This window comes from Zonotrichia albicollis, chromosome 1 (genome assembly GCF_047830755.1).
Source record: "Zonotrichia albicollis isolate bZonAlb1 chromosome 1, bZonAlb1.hap1, whole genome shotgun sequence".
NCBI lineage: Eukaryota > Metazoa > Chordata > Aves > Passeriformes > Passerellidae > Zonotrichia > Zonotrichia albicollis.
In genome coordinates, this window is record NC_133819.1 from 60427866 (window position 1) to 60448635 (window position 20770).

Below are 20770 nucleotides of genomic sequence, written 5' to 3' on the forward strand. Positions count from 1 at the left end.
TGGGTGTGAAGGATCCCTTCAGAGAGTTTGATATTGTGACTTTTAGTTTGCAAGGCTTTACCTCTTGCCTGATTTAGAACATAGGGATGTTTTCATTGGAATGTTGACTGAACCTAGGACTATAACTGGCTCCATAAAAGCGCAGTAAAGACTTTAAATGCTGCTCGCTCTAGAAGAGCTTTTACTTTCTTTGCTAGTAATGCTTACATGCATTCTTGAAGTGTGATTATTTTTTATAACTTTGAAACTGTCTTGAAGCAGAAGTCCATAAAAATTTATTTACTCTGTGCTTCTGAGGGTTTTTTTTTGTAAATAACCATTTCCATACTTTCTCAGTAAAGCGCCTGCTAGGATGTCTACCTACAAGCTACACAATATTTTTCTCATACAAAGTAATCCTGCTCTGTGAACTAAAATAAAATATTGTTCCATCAGGCAGATATTATACTCATCATAGCATTTCCAGACTTTTGATAGCAAAAAATTAACAAGTGAGAAGCACTGTCACGAACAGTGCGTTCGTCATAGATTTTAGACCATGTGTGTCAACCTCAGGCTGGTAATTCTGGGCAGCCAAATGGGAGGGACCAAAATTGTGTTAGCAGGTAACTGAGGATGGGGAGACACAATTGTGGGCTCCTGGTGTAGTGCAAAAGCATTTGATAACCTACCTTATAGTTTGTGCATTCTGACTTAGAATGTAATGTGTGTGAGTGTGTTAATTTCTACTGTGCACTTATGAGCTGAGTTTAGAAACCAAAATTTCCCCTAATTCCACTTAATAACAAGTATGCTACATCAAGGAAACAAAAATGTGCCATGGTTTTCTTGCAGAAATGAAGGCATTGACTGTGACACTAGAGGGGAGGGATTCTTTTGCATCTGAGTAATTCTGCAAAGTGAAAGCCAGTTTTACCAGAATTGTCCAGACATGAGCTTCTCAGCAAGGTCTTATTTCTTTAGCAATTGCACTTTTAAATTTTAGCTTTGCACCTCTCAGCAAAAGCTACTAGTTTTTAAATTAAATTATAAGTTTAGAATTTTACACAAATTGGATGTTTTAGAGGGGGAAGAATGCTTGGAGGCAGGCACCAGGGCATTGTAGATCATTAATTTTCTGAAGTCTATAAGCAGTTGATGACACAGGCAAAATGTGTCAGCTTGGCTTGCACAAAGCAACTATTCTGCTTCTTTAGAGCTGTGCATGTCACTGTGAGTTCTCAGCTCTATATAAAGGGCATTTGTTTCTCTGGATGTTGATTTAGCATAGTATCTTTCCAGTTTACACTGGATGTGAAATGAGCTTCTGAGCTTTATTGAAAAATATTTTCCATGTTAATTGGTTGTTGTGATTAAAAATAAAAGCAAGGCTGTTTATTCTGATTTTATGACTTAATAATTTGGAAAATAGATGTTACAATAATGAAAGCTTATGCCTTTTAATTGGTAATATATACAGCTTTTGTATTTCCTGTTTTCTTCTGTTTAGGTTAAAAACTTTGCTGTTATTTATCTTGTGGACATCACTGAAGTACCAGACTTTAACAAGATGTATGAGTTGTATGATCCCTGTACTGTCATGTTTTTCTTCAGGTATGTGATGGTTCTGGAATGTAACTCATTTAAACTTTCTGTTTGTCAAATGCAGTGTCTCAGCAGATCATTTCCAAATGCATAATAGCACACTGATGCCTTGTACTGGTTTAGGGCAAATTTGTTAAAGAATCTGCAAAGGAGGGCCCCTCCAGAAAGCGAAACCCACACGGCCCCTCCCCCGAACCGGTTCGGGAAAAAATTCCTCGGAGAGAGGTGGAAAGAACCTGTTTATTTGACTGGCCCCGCACCCCCCAGCACACAAAATGAACAATACCCGATGACACCGCTCTGAGAAAGATGGCAAAATCAGAAAGTCTCTTTCGGGGGTGGTTGCTCTGTTCTCAGTCCCTCCGGCGCTGGGCCAGCCGCTGCAGCCGAACCCTTGGTGTTCCCGGGTCCCAGTCCGGAGAAGGTTCGAGATGGTCACAGGAACAGGAGAGGAGAAACAGTCCAGGAAGCAATGTGGACTGTTTAGCTAGAACTAGCTAATAAGCAGAGGCAGAAAGCAGAGCAGAAGCAAGAGCAGAAAAAGAGAGCAAGCAAAAGCAGCAAGCAAAAGCAGCAAGCCCAAAGCTGGAAGTAAAAAAAAACAGCTCTGTCTACTGCTTGTCTCTGTGTCCTGATAAGAGAAACCCAAACAAAACTTCCACTCTTCAGTGCCGGTCTTAAAGGCACAGAACAGATGAATGGGGATATACAAGCATCATAACGTCACCCCAGGACATTCCACCCCTTATCCCCATATCATCAACATACTACAACACATCATGCATTATTCATACAAAATTTCTATCTGTTCCCCCAAAATTACAAGCAATACCCATCATGCCTTCATCACATCCCCACACTGGACCACTGAATCCAGGCCCTATATTACAGAGCTGCAGGATTCCCCCTTTTCACTTTAGTCACTTAAAGCTCCATCTATCACTTGCTCAGACCTTCGACACTTACACATTTCCTTCTCCATCTTCCACTTGCCCAGACCTTCAACTCTTACACATTTCCTTCTATCTCATGTCTGTATGGTTTAATGTACAGACAATGGCAGTAACATCCAATGAACAGTGATATTGCACATCATTCTTACCCCACAATCAGATCTCCCTGAGGTACACATTGTGTTGTTCCATCTCTTTGCATTATCCACCACGTGCAACCTGGTCCCTGAGCAAAGACAACCCCACGAATGGGTTTGTCTGTACTCGAGGCAGAATTGATCCACACAGTCTTCCCTAACAAACCTCTGATATGTACCACTGGGACTTTGTCCCCTTCTATTATGTTCAGGGACTCAGACTGGGCAGGACCTGCTCGGTTGGTGGAACCTCGGGTGTTAACTAACCAGGTGGCTTTTGCCAGATGCTGCTCCCAATTCTTGAAAGATCCCCCACCCAAAGCTTTCAACTGGGTTTTTAGTAGTCCATTGTACCTCTCCACTTTTCCCGCAGCTGGTGCATGGTAGGGGATATGGTACACCCACTCAATGCCATGTTCCCTAGCCCAGGTGTTGATAAGGCTGTTCTTGAAATGAGTCCCATTGTCTGACTCGATCCTCTCAGGGGTGCCATGTCTCCACAGAACTTGCTTTTCAAGGCCCAGGATGGTGTTCCTGGCTGTAGCATGAGACACAGGGTAGGTTTCCAACCATCCAGTGGTGGCCTCCACCATGGTCAGCACGTAGCGCTTGCCCTGGCGTGTCTGGGGCAGTGTGATGTAGTCAATCTGCCAGGCCTCCCCATACTTGTACTTGGACCACCGCCCACCCTACCAGAGGGGCTTCAGTCGCTTGGCCTGCTTGATGGCAGCACATGTCTCACAGTCATGGATAACCTGAGAAATACTGTCCATGGTTAGATCCACCCCTCGGTCTCGTGCCCACTTATAGGTGGCATCTCTGCCCTGGTGGCCTGAGGCATCATGGGCCCATCGAGCTAGGAATAACTCTCCTTTATGTTCCCAATCTAGGTCTATTTTGGACATCCCTATCTTTGCAGCTTGGTCTACCTGCTCATTGTTTTGGTGCTCCTCGGTGGCCCTACTCTTGGGTACATGGGCATCTACATGGCGGACTTTCACAGGTAGCCTCCCTACCCTGGTAGCAATGTTTTTCCACTCACCAGCAGCCCAAATTGGTTTCCCTCTACGCTGCCAGTTAGCCTTTTTCCACCTCTCCAGCCATACCCACAGAGCATTGGCTACCATCCATGAATCAGTGTAGAGGTAGAGCCTTGGCCACTTCTCTCTCTCAGCAATGTCAAGGGCCAGTTGAACAGCTTTGAGTTCAGCAAATTGGCTTGATCCACCTTCTCCTTCGGTAGCTTGAGCAACCTGTCGTGTGGGGCTCCATACGGCTGCTTTCCACTTCCGGTTCATCCCTACGATGCGACAGGAACCGTCAGTGAAAAGAGCGTAGCGTGTTTCCTCTGGGGGCAGTTGGTTATAGGGAGGAGCCTCTTCAGCACGTGTCACTGGTTCTTGTTCCTCTTCATCTGTGACACCAAAATTCTCACCTTCGGGCCAATTTGTAATGACCTCCAAAATCCCAGGGCGATTCAGTTTACCTATACGGGCGCGCTGAGTGATGAGAGCAATCCACTTGCTCCATGTAGCACTGGTGGCATGGTGAGTGGAAGGAACCTTGCCTTTGAACATCCACCCCAGCACGGGTAGTCGGGGTGCCAGGAGGAGTTGTGCTTCAGTGCCTATTACCTCCGAAGCAGCCTGGACTCCTTCATAGGCAGCCAGGATTTCTTTCTCTGTTGGAGTATAGTTGGCTTCAGCCCCTCTGTAGCTTCGACTCCAAAATCCCAGTGGTCGACCCCGAGTCTCCTCAGGCACCTTCTGCCAAAGGCTCCAGGACAAGCCATGGTTCCCGGCTGCAGAGTAGAGCACATTCTTCACCTCTGGTCCTGTCCTGACTGGGCCAAGGGCTACTGCATGAGCAATCTCCTGCTTGATCTGGACAAAGGCCTGTTGCTGCTCAGGGCCCCACTGGAAATTGTTCTTCTTGCGGGTGACCAGGTAGAGAGGGCTCACGATCTGACTGTACTCAGGAATATGCATCCTCCAAAAACCTATTGCACCCAAGAAAGCTTGTGTCTCTTTCTTACTGGTGGGTGGAGACATTGCTGTGATCTTGTTGATGACATCTGTAGGAATCTGACGCCGTCCATCTTGCCACTTCACTCCCAGGAATTGAATCTCACGAGCTGGTCCCTTTACTTTGCTCTTTTTAATGGCGAAACCAGCTCCCAGGAGGATCTGGATAATTTCCTTCCCTTTCTCGAACACTTCCGCAGCTGTGTTCCCCCACACAATGATGTCATCAATATACTGCAGATGTTCTGGAGCCTCACCCTTTTCCAGTGCAGTCTGGATCAGTCCATGGCAGATGGTGGGGCTGTGCTTCCACCCCTGGGGCAATCGGTTCCAGGTGTACTGCACTCCCCTCCATGTGAAGGCAAACTGAGGCCTGCATTCTGCTGCCAGAGGAATGGAGAAAAATGCATTGGCTATGTCTATAGTGGCGTACCACCTTGCTGCCTTGGAATCAAGCTCATACTGGAGCTCTAATATGTCTGGCACGGCAGCACTCAGTGGTGGAGTCACTTCATTCAATGCACGATAGTCCACAGTCAATCTCCATTCTCCTTCAGATTTTCGCACAGGCCAAATGGGGCTGTTGAAGGGTGAGTGGGTCTTGCTGACCACCCCTTGGCTCTCCAGCTCTCGGATCATCTTACGGATGGGGATCACAGCATCTCGAGTGGTCCTATACTGCCGTCGATGCACTATGGAAGTGGCAATTGGCACTCGTTGCTCTTCTCCCGTCAGGCATCCTACTGCAGATGGATTCTCAGACAACCCAGGCAAGGTGTTCAATTGCTGGATGCCCTCTGTGTCTACAGCAGCTATTCCAAATGCCCATCTGAGTCCTTTTGGGTCTTTGAAGTACCCACTTCGAAGGTAGTCTATGCCCAAAATACATGGGGCCTCTGGGCCAGTCACAATAGGATGCTTCTTCCACTCATTTCCCGTTAGGCTCACATCAGCTTCCACCAAAGTGAAATCCTGGGATCCCCCTGTCACACCAGCAATAGAAACAGACTCTGTCCCCACATGTCTTGATGGGATTAACGTGCACTGCGCACCAGTATCGACCAAGGCTTTATACTCTTGTGGTTCCGATGTGCCAGGCCAACGAATCCACACAGACCAGAAGACACGATTTTCCCTGGCCTCTACCTGGCTTAGAGGCAGGGCCCCTCTAAGCCTGGTTATCATTCTTTCCCTGGGTGTATGTTTTGGATGTTCCTTCGAGGGGATCAGACATGTCATCATCATCATACCTGGCCGTTCGGCTACGGGCAACTGGAGCTGCTTTCCTCCTGGTGGCTTCCTTCAGTTCACGCACCCGTCGTGCTAAAACAGCGGTAGGTTTCCTATCCCACCTTCTCATGTTTTCCCCACAATCACGCAGGTAAAACCACAGCTCAGCTCGTGGGGTGTATCTTCTCTCACCATCTTGGAAACGTCTGCCTTGGATACCGGAACCTCGGATCTGTACTGCTGAAATTTTCTTCTTTAATCTCCTCTCTAAGCTTCTTATGGTTCTCCTCTATCTTATCCTCTAAGTTCTGCAGACGTGTTTCTACCGCTGCGATTCTGGCATGTGTCGGGCCATGTACAGCATCTGCATATGCTCGGAGCTTCCTTGCCATGTCAAGCACAGTCTCACCCCTCTCATCCCTCTTCATGATGGCTAAGGCAGAAGCATATTCTTGTGGCCCGAGTCGTACGAGTTTTTGCCACATCACAGACGTGCATGGTACTAAATCTGGGTTCCTAGTTGTTACATCATCTGAGAAGATAATCTCAGCCACGGCCATTTCTCTCAGGCGTTGGATCCCTTGCTCTATTGTCTTCCACTGAGTCTGCTGCATATAGAGATCGTCTGCACACAGGTATCTTTCTGCCACACTTCTTAGGACCCGTTCCCAGAGGCTGTGAGAGTTAGCCCCCCTCATCATTCCTTGGTCTATGGCAGGATCCTGTGACAGGGATCCCAAATGCCTGGCTTCAGTGCCATCCAAAACGGTAGCCTCGCCTGCAGCATCCCAGAGACGGACCAGCCAACTAATTATGGATTCATCAGACCTTCGAGTGTAATCCTTCCGTAGGCCACGAAGGTCCTTCAGGGAGAAGGACTCAGTATTAGCATCTGAACTTGCACCTGCTGCTTTGACTCCTGACTTTACGTCAGGAGGCACTGAGGTTCCTTCTCCTGCATCATCATCATCATCATCATCGTCCACTGGTCGATTGGTCTTGGCTGTGCATTTCCCACTTCTAGTGCTGGTAGCAACAGCCATGGGTTTACTCCTGAGTCAGGGGTCTCATCAGCCCGTCTAGAAATCTCAGCCCTCATTCTAGAGAAGCAGCAGGCTGTATAGAGGAAGGTTACCAGATTGAATACCAGGAAGATGGTTTCTTTAACATTGAGGGGAAACTGAACATCCTTCACTAGTGATGCAACTGATTCATAGGAGAAGGAGGAAAGCAGAGGCTGAAAAACCTCATTCCCTCCTGCTCCTCCTGCGACAAACTGGATGCATAACCATAGCCATGAACCATTCATATCTGGAGCAGACCCCAGCATGTTTATAAACTTCTTGCACATTATTGCCACCAAACCCAGCAGGATAGCTATTCTGGTCACAGCCCCTCTGATGTAAAAACTACGTATTAGGGGCAATACTAAAGCTATTTCTGGATAGGAAAATAAGCCTAGGGACCAGAGAGGTATTAAAATCTCAAAAAACCCTAGGGACCAGAAATGCATGCAAACCTTCACCCCAACAGACATTATGAATCCAAAAAGCATGGCTATTAGCTGATTTAAACGAACACAGAGTAATAGCAGCCAAAATGCAGTCAAAACAGGGTTTTTCCACTCTCTCTCTCACCTCACGTTTGGGCGCCAAAGATTTGTACTGGTTTAGGGCAAATTTTTTAAAGAATCTGCAAAGGAGGGCCCCTCCAGAAAGCGAAACCCACACGGCCCCTCCCCCGAACCGGTTCGGGAAAAAATTCCTCGGAGAGAGGTGGAAAGAACCTGTTTATTTGACTGGCCCCGCACCCCCCAGCACACAAAATGAACAATACCCGATGACACCGCTCTGAGAAAGATGGCAAAATCAGAAAGTCTCTTTCGGGGGTGGTTGCTCTGTTCTCAGTCCCTCCGGCGCTGGGCCAGCCGCTGCAGCCGAACCCTTGGTGTTCCCGGGTCCCAGTCCGGAGCAGGTTCGAGATGGTCACAGAAAAAGGAGAGGAGAAACAGTCCAGGAAGCAATGTGGACTGTTTAGCTAGAACTAGCTAATAAGCAGAGGCAGAAAGCAGAGCAGAAGCAAGAGCAGAAAAAGAGAGCAAGCAAAAGCAGCAAGCAAAAGCAGCAAGCCCAAAGCTGGAAGTAAAAAAAAACAGCTCTGTCTACTGCTTGTCTCTGTGTCCTGATAAGAGAAACCCAAACAAAACTTCCACTCTTCAGTGCCGGTCTTAAAGGGGAATGAATGGGGATATACAAGCATCATAACGTCACCCCAGGACATGCCTATATTTACATTGCTCTACAGAAGAGTAAACTGATTTTATAGGAAAATGGCTTGTTTTCCAATTAGCCTGGTAACAGTGTTTGATAGTAGAGTGTAAATTAATGATAGTGAAAACCAGGTTTATTATCCATTTTTCTTAGTTTTAAATCTCAAACTTCCTGTAGAGAATACTGTAGTAACATAGCAGTCAAGCTTGCCAAACTTGCTTTCAAGATAAATCAAAAGTAATAAGGTTTTTCTGGAGTTAAGGTTTCTACATTAATGAGATAAAATGTTCTACTGACAAGCATGGAAGTCTGTCTGGAGATAGACAGTAGTGGGAAAGAAATATAAATAATAAGGAATATGCTGAAGGATAATGGCACTGAGTAACCATTTTGGGGGCATCTTAGGAGTTCTTATTCTTCCTTTAAAAATTGGCAGTAAAATGGCAGTTTAAGTGAGAGGAGTAATGATTGTTTTGCAAGCCTGTTTATGTTATAAGGGCTTCCTTTGATCCTACAAAGCATTTGGGGTGGGGTATAAGATTTCTTTCTGAATTATAATACCACATTAACCTGGTTTTTTGTTCTTCCTCTTTAAAGGAACAAACACATCATGATTGATTTAGGTACAGGTAATAACAACAAGATCAACTGGGCAATGGAAGATAAGCAGGAGATGATTGACATTATAGAAACTGTTTATAGAGGAGCCCGCAAAGGTCGAGGTTTGGTGGTATCACCAAAAGATTATTCCACTAAATACAGATATTGATGTTTCTTTGAGCTGCCTTTTCTCATAATCCTATGTCCAGTTACACTTATTCCTGTGTATGTGTGTACATAAATGTATATTAAAAGAAAAAACCCTACAAGTCCTTGAATATTGAGCATAATTTGAATGATTTAAAATATTTGAGTTCTGTTTGAGAAGCAGAAAACTTAAAGCCTGGAACTATCTTGAATATTACTGCATTAATATTGTAGCTGCATTTTGGGGTTTTCTTTTTTAAAGACTCTCCTTTGTTGTCCTTTTGGTATTACATATTTTTGTACACAAAAAGCCTGTTTGCAGAAAAAGCATTTTAAATTGTTTCATTTGCTTTTATTACACAAATATCTAGGAAAATTATACTATAGTGTTTTTAAAGAATAAAGTGAGTTCCACTTATTCACCTTGATTTTTTTTCAGCTAATGAAATTTGACAGTGAGTAGAGATGGGTGCATTGGGTGCAAGTCTGTTGGGACTTCTGTTGGGATTTCCTTGCTATCATACTAGTCCCCTGTATCCACTAAAAATGTGAATAAAACAAGGTGCATTTATTAGTACTTAACAGAACTCAGAACACATCTCCTGTGACTTTGCTCACCACCACACCCCCATCAGCCTAATGTGCCAGACTCCTTTTCCATGGTGGCTGGGCACTCACTTTGAAGCACTTGGTGAATTCTGCAGTGCCAAAGTCGCACTTCTGGAGCTGGCTGCAGACAGCAGCTAAGGAAACCAAAAGCCATGCTGTCACTTGACCTCCAGTTTGCCTAACACTATACCAAAATGCACATGTACTTGGGAGACTCAGATTGGATTCCACTGTGGCATAGCTTTTGAAATTTCCATTTGCATTTCTGCCAACTTTTATGGTAATGGAGTTGATGTTGTGTGGGTGTTTGTTTGTTTTTTAAACTGATACATGCATATTTACAGGATTAATTAAAACCAAACCAGGCTAGCTCCCTTCTCCAGAAAGAAGAAACCTGGTTTGTTACAAGCCAAAGAATTATTTCTACTACCAAGTGTGTTGTAGAGGATTTAGAAAGGGTGAAGAAAGTAAAACAAAAGGGTCTCAATTTCTGCTGAAGTTAATCTGGTTTAGAGTGGTTATTGATTTGGAATAATTTATGTTGGAAGGGAATGTCAGCCTCTCAGTCACAGTAGGTTCCACATGGTCAGGTTGTGCAGGATCGTGTCCAGTGTTGAGCTGGTTGGACTAGATGATCTTCAAAATGCCTTCTAACCTTGATGATTCCATGTTCTCTTAAGGATGGAGATTCTTCAGCCTTTCTGGAAGTCCCGTTCTGCTGTTTGAACACCTTCATAGGCGAAAAAGATGTTCCTTGCACCTAGCTGGAATTTTCCATGTTTCAGCTTGTGTTGAGTAACCCTGGTGTACAACACTTTCAACAAGAGTCTGTTCCCTGTGCTCTGCCATGGGGTCATGCTTGGCAGCAAAAAGCTACAGTCCTTTCTTTAGGCTGGACTAAGAGATTTCTCCCAAACCTTGTATCTGCTGTAGCCCACTCCATCTTGGTGGCTGTTTCACCTCCCTCACACTACTGCATCTCTTGAATGGGCAGCCCCCAAACTGACAGAATATTGTGGCTGTGGTCTCCCAGCAGGTGAATGGAGGGGGAATGACTTGCTGGCCCTACTCTGTGCTCATACCTGGGCACCCTGCCCACTCAGCCAACCTTTCCTCCAGACCCCTTTCCTGCAAAGCAGTGCCAGCCAGCCCCTTACACCTGCCCAGCTTGCCATTCTGAACTTCAGCAAGGTCCTGTTGCCCCACTTCTCCAGCCTGTCCTCCAGCACACCAACCTCTCCCCCCAGTCTGACAGTATGTGCAAGTCTACACTGATTAAAGCCTTAATTGGAATGATTTCTTGATCTTAATGAAGGCTGTAATAGAAGCATTTCTCCCTCATTAGCTGAGGTATTTTGCTAACCTGGCAATGCTTCAGTTTCTGCATTTCTGGTAAAAGGTTCCCATTACAATTCAAACTAAATCTTCCCTGCAGAGTACCTATGTTTTGGTATACAACCACCTTAAATTTAGTGTAGATGTCCTGTTTTCTGACTACCAATTTCTTCTTCTGGATGTGCCTGGTAACTAGAATTCCTCATCTATTTCCAGGTCTTTAAATAAAATAAACTATTTTCATCAAAACAGATAACATTAAATAATTGAAATTGTCACAATATAAATACCTGGGTGATGTTACCTGCACTGGTTTGCACAGCTTTGTGTGGGCTTGTGCTAAGAGTAACAAGTGAGCAGTTGTGGCCTACAAATACTGCCATTTTTTTTTTAGTACAGAATGGCTTATTCTAAGAACATTTAAGTTAAAAAGGCAACAAATCTTACTGTTTTAATATTAAAATAAATACATTTTCATTCATTGAAAACATTTGTGATTGGATAAGTTCACTCTACAGAATACAGTTTTTTATCCAAAACAGTGGCTTTGCCTTCTCTGAAACTAACAGTTCTTTTTCAGCTCCAGGAAATAGTGTCCCACTTAGATGAACAAACCCAGCTTTCTATTTTTTTCCTGGGACAATAGTTTAATTTTTTTTTTCAAGATTCTGTTATGACATGATACAAATACATTTGTTTTCCTTAAACATTTTTTGTCAGGGTGACTCTAGACTGGAAAGTGTCGGAGTCAGTGCTATGCTGTTCTACCTTAGTCTTCCTCAAACACATCCTCCTTTCAGTGCTGCACAGGTACAGTGAATAAGTAGGTTAATGATTGATTCATTAATGTGATTCAGCATGGAGATAGGAAGATATCTCTCTCTGTACCGTTAAATACATCTTTGTGGGTTGTCTTTCGGCATTTCTGAAAATTACTGCATACCTTGTGCAAAAGGCATCAGAATGAATAGATACCTAAATTACTTCAGAATATTGACAGACATTCATGTCTTTCACTGTGTAAGAAGTTCCAATGACAAGAGGAATTCATGTGTCTCAATTTGAATCAGGAAAGTGTGCAACAACAGGAAGACAACATCACTTGCATCCATAGCACACGGAAGCAGTGCTGCCTCATAAATACTGAGAGCACAGAGTCAGCCATCCATCAGGGAGGGGGCTGGCATGTGCATGAGACAGATATAAAATCCAGAACAGAATCCTGATATGTAGTATCATTTTCTATTACGAAGTGATTGACTATAGCTTACTGCTGTGTTTGTGGTGAGTGTGTGTGAGGGGTGTGCTCCAAGCCACACTGGGAAGCTGTAGCAGGTTTAAAAGCAGAGGTACGTAAACTGACACCAGCAAGCATCCTCAGCTAGGTCAGCATAGCTGAGGGGCAGGAGTCGTGGCCAGCAACACTTCAAGCCACACACGTTTCCCTATGAATGGACAGCCTCGGTTTACACACCTGGGGTGAGATAGCACTGCCCCCTTGTATATTGCACTCAGCTGGAACAGAGGCAGTAATATGCAGTTTTTGTTTTGTATAAGTGGTCACGTTCTTTGTCTCTTGGCAAAAAAAAAAATAAATCCAAGGTATATTGAATATGTTTTTTAAAAAGTACACTTTCAAATCCAAGAAAATGCAGGTACACTAAATGCGTAAACACCATTACTCGCCCACCACTCAAAACTAAATGGAAATGCATAAACCACAGAAAAACTTAATTAAGTGTCTTTACTCCCAATTCTTCATCACTGTTTTCTACCCCAGCCTCTGTCATCAGGTCAGCAACACGCTTCTCAAGGTCATTGATGCGCTCGCCCATTTCTTCCAGTAAAAAGTTAAAGATAACTTCTATAAATAAGAGTTCTACATTTTTACAAGTCTTTTCTTCTGTAAGAAGAACAAGCAGCTTTCTTCCAGATGTGTCAGTCTTTTACTTGTTCATGCTTAACGTAAGATGAAGCATGCACAAGGTGGTATTGTTAGAATACAATCCCTCATTCTCTTACAACAGATAAGCATTCAAATTCTTAGTATCAAAAGCCTTTGCAAATACTCATGAGTGAACTGTGTGACTGTTTTCTTTCTGAGGAACTCTTTTAGGTGATACCATACAGGTAACCTACAGAATTAGAATATGAGTGCTACTCAAACATTATTCAGGAAGTAGCCGCTTATTGCAAGGTCACGTTTCGGAAAAAAAATAAACTAATAAATGCTTCAGAAAGCACAGGTAGTTTCTGTAAGCACATGTAATAAGAAAGCTCAGAGGCCCTTCAGGTCTGATTTTCTTCTTTTGAGGGCTCACTTTGTCATGCTCAGGCCAACAGCTGCTTTTGAACCGTGGCTCGTTTGAGTTGCATTTTTGGAGAAGGATGCTTTTTAAAATGCACCTACAGAATCTTTACACATAATTCGATGTTTATTTTACTTGAAAGCCAGAATTGCTGCACAGAGACTACCGTGGTACTTGTAGTGAAACACTTTTTAGGGTTCCCTTCTTAGAAAAAGTGATCTATAAAGAGGCTGGGGCGGGGGTAAGTCAGGTGCCTGTACGTCACAGGCGTTTACCCCGGCACACATCCCGGGCTAATTTGATGTTTACGGGAGAAGCCCACCCCGCTGTTAGAAGCAAAGAGCCCGCCCGCACCCATCAGCGCGATCCCGAACCCAGCCGCGGCATCCCACGTTCCAAAGAGGATATTTCTCAGCGTCAGCTTCTCCGTCAGAGCCTCAAAATTCTCCTGCAGCCGGCAGAGTAGATTTTCCGCCTGGGGGGGAAGGGGGAAAATGAACAGCGGGGAAGCAGAAGGCAGGGCCCCGGCCGCACGGCACCCCCAGCAGGACTCCCGCCCGGCCCCGCTCACCAGCTGCGGCAGCTCCGCGGCTCCCGGCGGCTCCGCGGCCGCCATCGGCTCCGGCTCCGCGGGCGCGGCGGGGCGGGCACGGCGCGCACGGCCCCGCCCGCAGCGCTCCGCGGGCAGCCGGGGGGCCCTTCCCTGCCAGTGCTGTGTTTGCCGGAGAAAGCGTCGTTCCGCGCGGCAGTAACTAAATAAGGATGCCGAGGTCGTACAATTTTATTTTTTTTTAAAGGTTTCCTTCCTTTTCTCCCGTGCAATTAGTTTTGTGTAATGGAGTGGTAAAAATACCGTGGTGGTTGAAGTTCCTTGCACTGCAATGCCGAGCGAGACAACATCAAAGGCATCAGCAAGAGGCGCATGGTGCCTCTTGCAGCACCAGCATCTAGGTCATCCCTGGCTTTTGGCTGCACAGTGTAAAAGAGCTCCCAGTTCATCTATTACAGAGGTGTCTTTCTTCTGGATGCCTGATGTAAATGAAGAGGTTTTCATTTCACTGTGCCTGTATGGTTAGGAGTGTATCACTGTTAGGCAATAAATTACCTTAGTCAATTACTTTGAGTAATTACATATGCTAGATATGCCAAATATGTGTCTTCATGCACAAAAAAATTCTGAGCTGGGAATTACTTCAGTTGCTGTAAGCCTACCACTTAGAATCTTTCGTAATAAACTTAATTGTTCTCCTTCTTGACCTTCCCCACCTCATTTGAGAGGGTGTGTTAATCTCTGAGGTGAAATTCTGGCATCAAAGCAAATCTCCGCATTGCTACCTGCTTCCCATAATTGTAGTTTCTCTGTTCAGCCTTATTTTTTCCCACTCTTGCAGGTAGTCCTTGTTGTAGAAAGAAATATCAAGCGCATTTTGCAAATCTTGAATGTCCTAACAGTATCACTGCTGTAGAAAGCTTCTAGATAAACAAATTGAACAATATTATGCATGTAGATAGAGTTTGCTTTTGTATGTAGCCACTAGCTTCAACCATACAGCCTTTTTGTTCCATTGCATAAGTAATAAGGAACAATTGGTGCTTCTTACCTGTTTATTTGTTGATAATAAATATTCTTTCCTTTAAGGCTAGGTAGTAGTAGTAGCTAAAACTGTAGTATTTTTGCATTTTTACTTCTGATAACAGCCATAGTCTTCCTGGTTTTCCCTCCTTCCAGAAGAGCTACAAAAGCTTCTCTCTCATGCAGCAGTATTTTCCCCCAGAGGCAGTAGAAGTGGCTCTGTCTGCTTGTGCCCAGTTATCTTGAACAAAGCCATAGAGTCCTATTCATAGTGAAGAGCTTGCAAGGATAAAGAAGCAGCTGGAAATGCAGAGGAGCAAGCATTATATAGCCAACCAATTCACAGGAATCCCACTACATCTTTGTAGTGCCACATTTTAGCAATGGCCAGGTTAGGGTTCAACTGAAAACAAGCCTGACTTGATAAAAGGTTTTCTGGAATTAGCTCCTCATTTTTGTGAGGTAGGTCAGTGTAGTCAAAACAGAAAAAAAAAAAATATAATATCCAGCTGGCACAGCAACGAAAAACAGGCAATTAAAAGTGTGAAAGAGACTGAAAAATATTTGCCATGCATTTCCCCCTTCAAAGGTCTGGTTCTTTTACTTTGTGGGCTCATCAGATGATGTGAATGGCCCTCTTAGTTCAGATCTGGAGCTGAATGAGGCCAAGAGTGCACAGCTGGGTTTAGGAAATAAAAATAGAAGTGTCTTTAAAGCTAAAAGTAGTCATGGAAAAGTTCCAGACTTCAGAAAACCTAAGAATAGAAGAGACAAATGATAGGACCAAATAGACTTTGCTTAGCAATGCATTTACTTAGAACTAGCATGCTTGGTTTTGCTCTTCTGCCTTCCAGTCTCTTCCTTCTCAGAGGGCTTAGAAGTTCTGAATTGAGCTGTTGCATACATTTCCAGGGTCTGAAATCTGGGGATGTAAGATGAGCCATAGTTTAAAAGCATAGTCCATGTTGGGCATGCACCCATGGGCTAAGGGAAGCTGAGCAAAGACCCTTTGGCTTTGTTTTGTTTCAAAAGCAAAGGGCTAGCTGAGAACCAGTAAACCACCAGTGCCATAGGAGTATTTAATGCAATAAGAATGCTTAATTTACTAAAAGGATAACAAGAAGTTCATTTTGGCAGTGAGTACAAAAACAGGTCCTGAGGAGGTTTGAGAAAGGAGCAAAAGAGATTTGACAACAAATTCTTTTTCCATTCCACAATATGCTCTATGCTGCTTTCTTTCAGTAAAAAGCTTAGACTTTAGTCACTTTCAGTCTAAATATGTCTTCTTGGTATGAAGAACATGAAATAAAAATAAAATTAGGGTTACCTCGGGGCTGAGGTGCCATCTGCTTCCATCCTATTTCAGTGTTGCAGACCTGTGGTGTGAACTCTTCACAGTGTGCGCTGAAATGGTATCCAAAGCATGTTTCCCTTGCTCTTTCCTAGGGAAATTACAGTCCCTCCATTGCTGGAAGGAGAAGTCATACGAGCAGGAGGGGACATAAAAGCATGTTGAAACATTTACAAGTCCTAAGCTCCAAGTTCACTGCCATGATGTAAAAGGCTGTGGTGTGGTGAGATAGAAGAACTTGTTGTAAAAACTCTTGCTGTTTGGATGTTATATAGAGCCTCTTTCCCTCCTCTTTGCTAACAAATAAGATTTTATATACCAGGGCTAAGAAATCCTCTGGTCACATACTCCAAGCATGTCTGGCTCAGGGTTGCCTTGGAATGGAAGTGAGGCCACAGAGAGGACATCTCAAAGAGAAGCTGAATATTACATGTGTGGTAAGAGAGAAAACAGGAATTTGGTCCTGGAAGGAGACAAGAAGGTAAGTCGTCCTGGGCCAGCACGGCAGCTTGTTTGGCAGCAGATCAGAAGGCAGGATGCAAATGACACTGCAAATTTTGTGGGTTTGCTATTTTTTCTTCCTGGCAGAGGCATGGTCCATACTAAAAGTTTTCTCTGAAGAGAAAAGGGCTAGGCACAAGTTAGTGCTTTCAGCACAATCATGGTATTTTTGCTAACAAATTGTTGGGCTGGGTCTTTGAGTCATGCTGTGTTTGGTCCTTCCCTCTCAGGTAGCTTCTCTTGTGTCACTTTGCAGTAATGATTCAGAGGGACACAATGTGCAGAAAAAACCCTCTGGCTTTGCTAGGTCATCACCTTTATATGCAGCATTCCTAAATGGTGCTGATGGTTCTTGTAGCAAACTTTGACATTTACCCAATCTTTTGATTCAGCATGATGCAGTTCACTGAAAGCTTGCTCCACTGGAGTACTTCCTGGTGAAGGCATTGCTTTTCTTTCATATGGTAACATCAGTAGACCAACAAGTTGTTATTTGAAAGCATGGAAAGATGTGGTGAGTGAAATGCAAATGCCTCAGGCAGGGGAAAAAGGCATTCGGGTCTGTGGTGTCTGACAGCTGGTGTTCCTTTGAAACACAGTCATTTGAGGTGAATATTAAAAGCCTGGGTGTTTGCTCATGGTTCAAATTTCAGTTTCTGTATCTTTGAAGAGAAAAGGGTAATTCCAGCCGTTGGAAACCTGATCCCTGATGGAGGTGCTCTGCCTTTAATAAAAGTGTTCTGTATAAACTATTATAAAAGTGTTCTTCAATAAAAGTAATAAAAGTTTTGGAACTGCTGCTTACAAATCCCCTTATTATGAAATATTTCAGCCAGCCCTTTCTGCAAGTATTTACAGAAAGAAAACTTGAAGGGTTAAGGATAATCTTGATCAGATGTTCAGTGCATGCTGTGGGCATCGTGCACTGCTAAGCAGCTGTAACAGAACACAGGATGTAATTTTCGTTGTAAGCGTATTGCACCGGGATAAATGCAGGAGCAGCAGAAAGGTGACTTTGGAGGCTGGTCTGGTGGGTGGTGGTGGCGTCCTTTGGCTCTGTGAAGATCTGTGTGTAATTCACGGCTCTGTGAAATCACCCGCCCAGCAGCTGTTGACTGAGTTATTATGTGATCCAGAAATCTCCAGCTATGTTTCCCGGACATGGCTGGTAAGAGATGTTAAAAATAGGTTAGAAACTGTTGTGAAATAGTTGATAGATCGTTAAGCATGTACTGTTAGTTTGGTTATTATATTGTAAAAGGAGTTAAAAGGGTAGTTATAAAAAATACGGTACTCAACGTCCCATAATACACCTAAGTAAAGTGCTCCACCCGCAAGCGAAACGAGCCAGCCCTACAATGGGCTGTAATGTAATGGGCCAATCAAGCGCCTTAAACCTTCATGCAAATGAAGGATCCAAAAAGAAACCAGTCCAAAGGGACTAAAAACAGGATAAAAGGGGGCTTCTGACCCACTGAATTTGTGCCGCTCCATCTGGGACGTCGGGGACATCGCTACATCGCTGCTGAGGCAGACCCAGCCGCCGGCCTTGCAGCGTCCTTGACGGGAGCGCTCCTGCTGCTCGGCCCGTGGGCCCCATGCTTTAGGCCTTTCTTTTTCTTATAATAAAAGCCGAAATCAGTTTAGTCCGGGAGCCTGCTCTCGGTTTTATCAAGAAGTGTTGCTTCCCATGCTTTTTTCTGCTCCAGCCTTGTTCCATTGTCTTTGGATAGTGAGGATGAAAGAGTATTCACCACTCAGCTCACCTTCAGAAAGGCGGCAGGAGGGAGCTGGAGGTGTTTGTCCCTGGTGGGAGAGTGAGCAGGGTTTGTTTCTCTGGCCTGGTGGCCTGCTGCTGGCACGTCTGGCACTGCACCTGGGGGCTGTGTTCCAACCACCCCGTGGCCTTGCTCCTCACACGTGCACAGAAGAGCTTTCTGGAAGCAAATACAGTGTGTGACAGGTGAGGCTCTGCTGTGAGGGCAGGATGGGCAGTCCCTGCAGCACAAGGACAGTCAGCTGAGCTCACATGTTCAGATCCCACAGCCTGGTGTGGCTATCGTCAGGGACCTCGTGGTCCAGAGCAGAATGTGCGTTTTGTGCACAGATATTAAACATGGCATGTGCTGTCGTGCGTGATGGAAAGAGCATTTTTCTAAAATACTTGATAAAGAGAGCCCGTGCTGAAGAGGCAGGAAGCTGGGCAAAGGAGGGAGTGGTTCATTGGAAAATGCCCATTTTGCATTTCCAGAAGGTGTAAAGCACTGTGGGTAAAATTTCCTGTGACCAAACTGCAGTGATGCTAATGTTTTCTTCCAGCTTCAGACACAGTTTTTCCCAGAGGAGGCAACTGGAGTGTCTCCCTGGTACAGGCAGTTTAAATTCACCTTGAATGAATGGAAAGCACTTAGTATGGTTGCATAAGATGCGAGTTGATTTGGGCAAATACAGACAAAAATACTGGAGAACACTGAGTGTAAGACACATGCTCCTACAGCAAGGTGTGGGTCAGTGAGCAATGTCAGTAACAAAAAAAAGCCAAGACTGTGGTAGTCTGATTCTTTGACTCTTTTTCTTTTTTTTTTGGGGGGGGGGGAGAAAAAACTTGCCCTTCCTCATCTGAAACAAAGATCTTTTGCAAATATGCTCTTAAGACTGAAACCTTGACTGGCAGTGGCCTGCTTGCTTCTTCTGTGAGACATTTGTGGAAGAGGAGAGGAGCTAAGAATTATGACAGGTATTTTATGCAGCTTGGGTAATGTTGGAAGCCCTCCCACATCAGCTCCATTTAGTGTTCCACATGGTGTTTGCCAGCAGGAGACATTTGGATGCATATTCCAAGCATGCCCAGCAAAAGGCATCTGAAATTACAAGGGCATAGAGGGGCCAGAGGGTGTAAAGGGACACTGCCAGCATAGGTAGCACAAGTGTCAGCTGAGCAGAAGAGCGCTTGGGGATTTGGCCTTCCACAACTGGGGAGGATGTGCAGTGGCATGGGTCCCCAAGGCTGCTCCCACTTTTAGGGCTGGCCAGAGTGGCTCAGAGGACACATGAGGATGCTAATTTTCTCTCTGGGATAGATTCTGTATTAAGCAGAAGCAAAACACCTGTAACTGCAGCTCCTTGGGGTTTCAGAAAAGTCAGTCTGCTGTGTTTGTATCTGTCTTGTCTAAATTGTCTTTGACTCAAGTATTACTCTTGCAATAAAAATGGTCTTTGGGATCTTTTTTTTTCCCCCCATTCTGCACTCTTTGCTCTTGGTAAGGAGAGCATGAATTTAGTTTTGTTCTGTTTTTAAGTGTACCAGAGATGTTGAGCTTGTCTAACAGAAACAAGCCAGGTGTGTGCTACAGTGTGTAAATGCCACCAGGAGCACTTTGTTCTTGTCCTAGAACAGAGAAAAAACAGTTTGGGTGCTGTAATGCTACTGACTCCAGGTCACCTGGTGGTATTTTGAATCATGATTAAGCTGTAGTTTCTCAGTCTCTTTGCTTCTTATTTACTCCACAGTGGAGAGAAAATGAGTCAGAGTAGACTAGGGATAGTTCTCCTGACACTTTGGACACTGCATTTGCATCCTCACTTGTTCAGCAAAAAAGCCAGCTTGAGGATCTCCCCAGCTGCATTTCATGCCCTGAGGTGGCTCTGGCTAAGATGGAGTCAGCTTTTTTCCAGAGTGGCCCCTATGGTGCTGTGTTTGTGACTAGAACTGCGCTGGCAGCACACCAGTGTTTTAGCCATCACTGAACTCTGCTTGCACAGCATCAAGGCCACCCCTGTTTCTAACTGTCCTGGGGTCACAAGAGGCTGAGAGGGGAAGCAGCCAGGACAGCTGACCGAGGTGATAAGAGGGACATGCTGGACCCACAGCATCACACTCAGCAATAAAAGCAGGCTGCAGGCAGGAAGTTTCTTCCAAAGTACCTGTTGCTCAGAGACTGGCTGGGCACCAGTCTCTTAGTGGGTGGTGGTCAGTGGTTGACTTTGCATCACTTAGTTATGTTCTTTTTATTCACTACAAGACTTTTGTGTCAACCCATAGGTATTTTTCCCATGGCTTCACCCTGCTGATTCTCTTCCTCATCCTGTAGGAAGGAGTGAGTGACCAAGCGGCAGTGGGGGCTTCACTGCTGCCTAGGATCAGCCC

General features: G+C 44.7%; 2 protein-coding genes across 5 annotated transcripts in view; one reads left to right on the top strand and one right to left on the bottom strand.

The window, feature by feature from the left end:
- The window catches only part of TXNL4A (thioredoxin like 4A), a 15286-nt gene extending 6224 nt beyond the window's left edge, over positions 1–9062 (top strand). For 2 of the 3 annotated variants that reach the window (XM_074542391.1, XM_014275794.3), the window contains 2 exons: positions 1490–1593; positions 8796–9062. In XM_074542391.1, the coding sequence (XP_074398492.1) occupies positions 1490–1593; positions 8796–8967 (276 nt within the window). In that variant the 3' untranslated portion in view covers positions 8968–9062. Of the gene's footprint in view, positions 1–1489; positions 1594–3564; positions 8103–8795 lie in introns of those variants that run through there. The other variant, XM_074542383.1, reaches the window with a different exon arrangement.
- A 691-nt stretch (positions 9063–9753) lies between these two features.
- HSBP1L1 (heat shock factor binding protein 1 like 1) lies at positions 9754–14231 on the bottom strand. 2 transcript variants are annotated; one of them, XM_005481787.4, is made up of 3 exons: positions 13770–14231; positions 13607–13673; positions 9754–12732 (listed from the first exon to the last, which is right to left on the bottom strand). In XM_005481787.4, exons 1-3 carry the CDS (start codon positions 13812–13814, stop codon positions 12620–12622), a joined length of 225 nt encoding a protein of 74 aa, XP_005481844.1. In that variant the 5' UTR covers positions 13815–14231; the 3' UTR covers positions 9754–12619. The 2 variants fall into 2 exon arrangements, with proteins under 2 accessions (XP_005481844.1, XP_074398511.1); XM_074542410.1 differs by lacking the exon at positions 9754–12732 and having other exon boundaries at positions 13297–13673; positions 13770–14166.
- Between the last annotated feature and the right edge of the window lie 6539 nt (positions 14232–20770).

What these genes read in the sequence shown, in the direction of transcription:
- HSBP1L1 (XM_074542410.1), bottom strand. Translation starts at nt 13,814, where the DNA reads ATGGCGGCCGCGGAGCCGCCGGGAGCCGCGGAGCTGCCGCAGCTG. An exon ending in CCGCGGAGCTGCCGCAGCTG is followed by an intron (nt 13,674 to 13,769) that starts GTGAGCGGGGCC and finishes CTTCCCCCCCAG; the next exon opens with GCGGAAAATCTACTCTGCCG.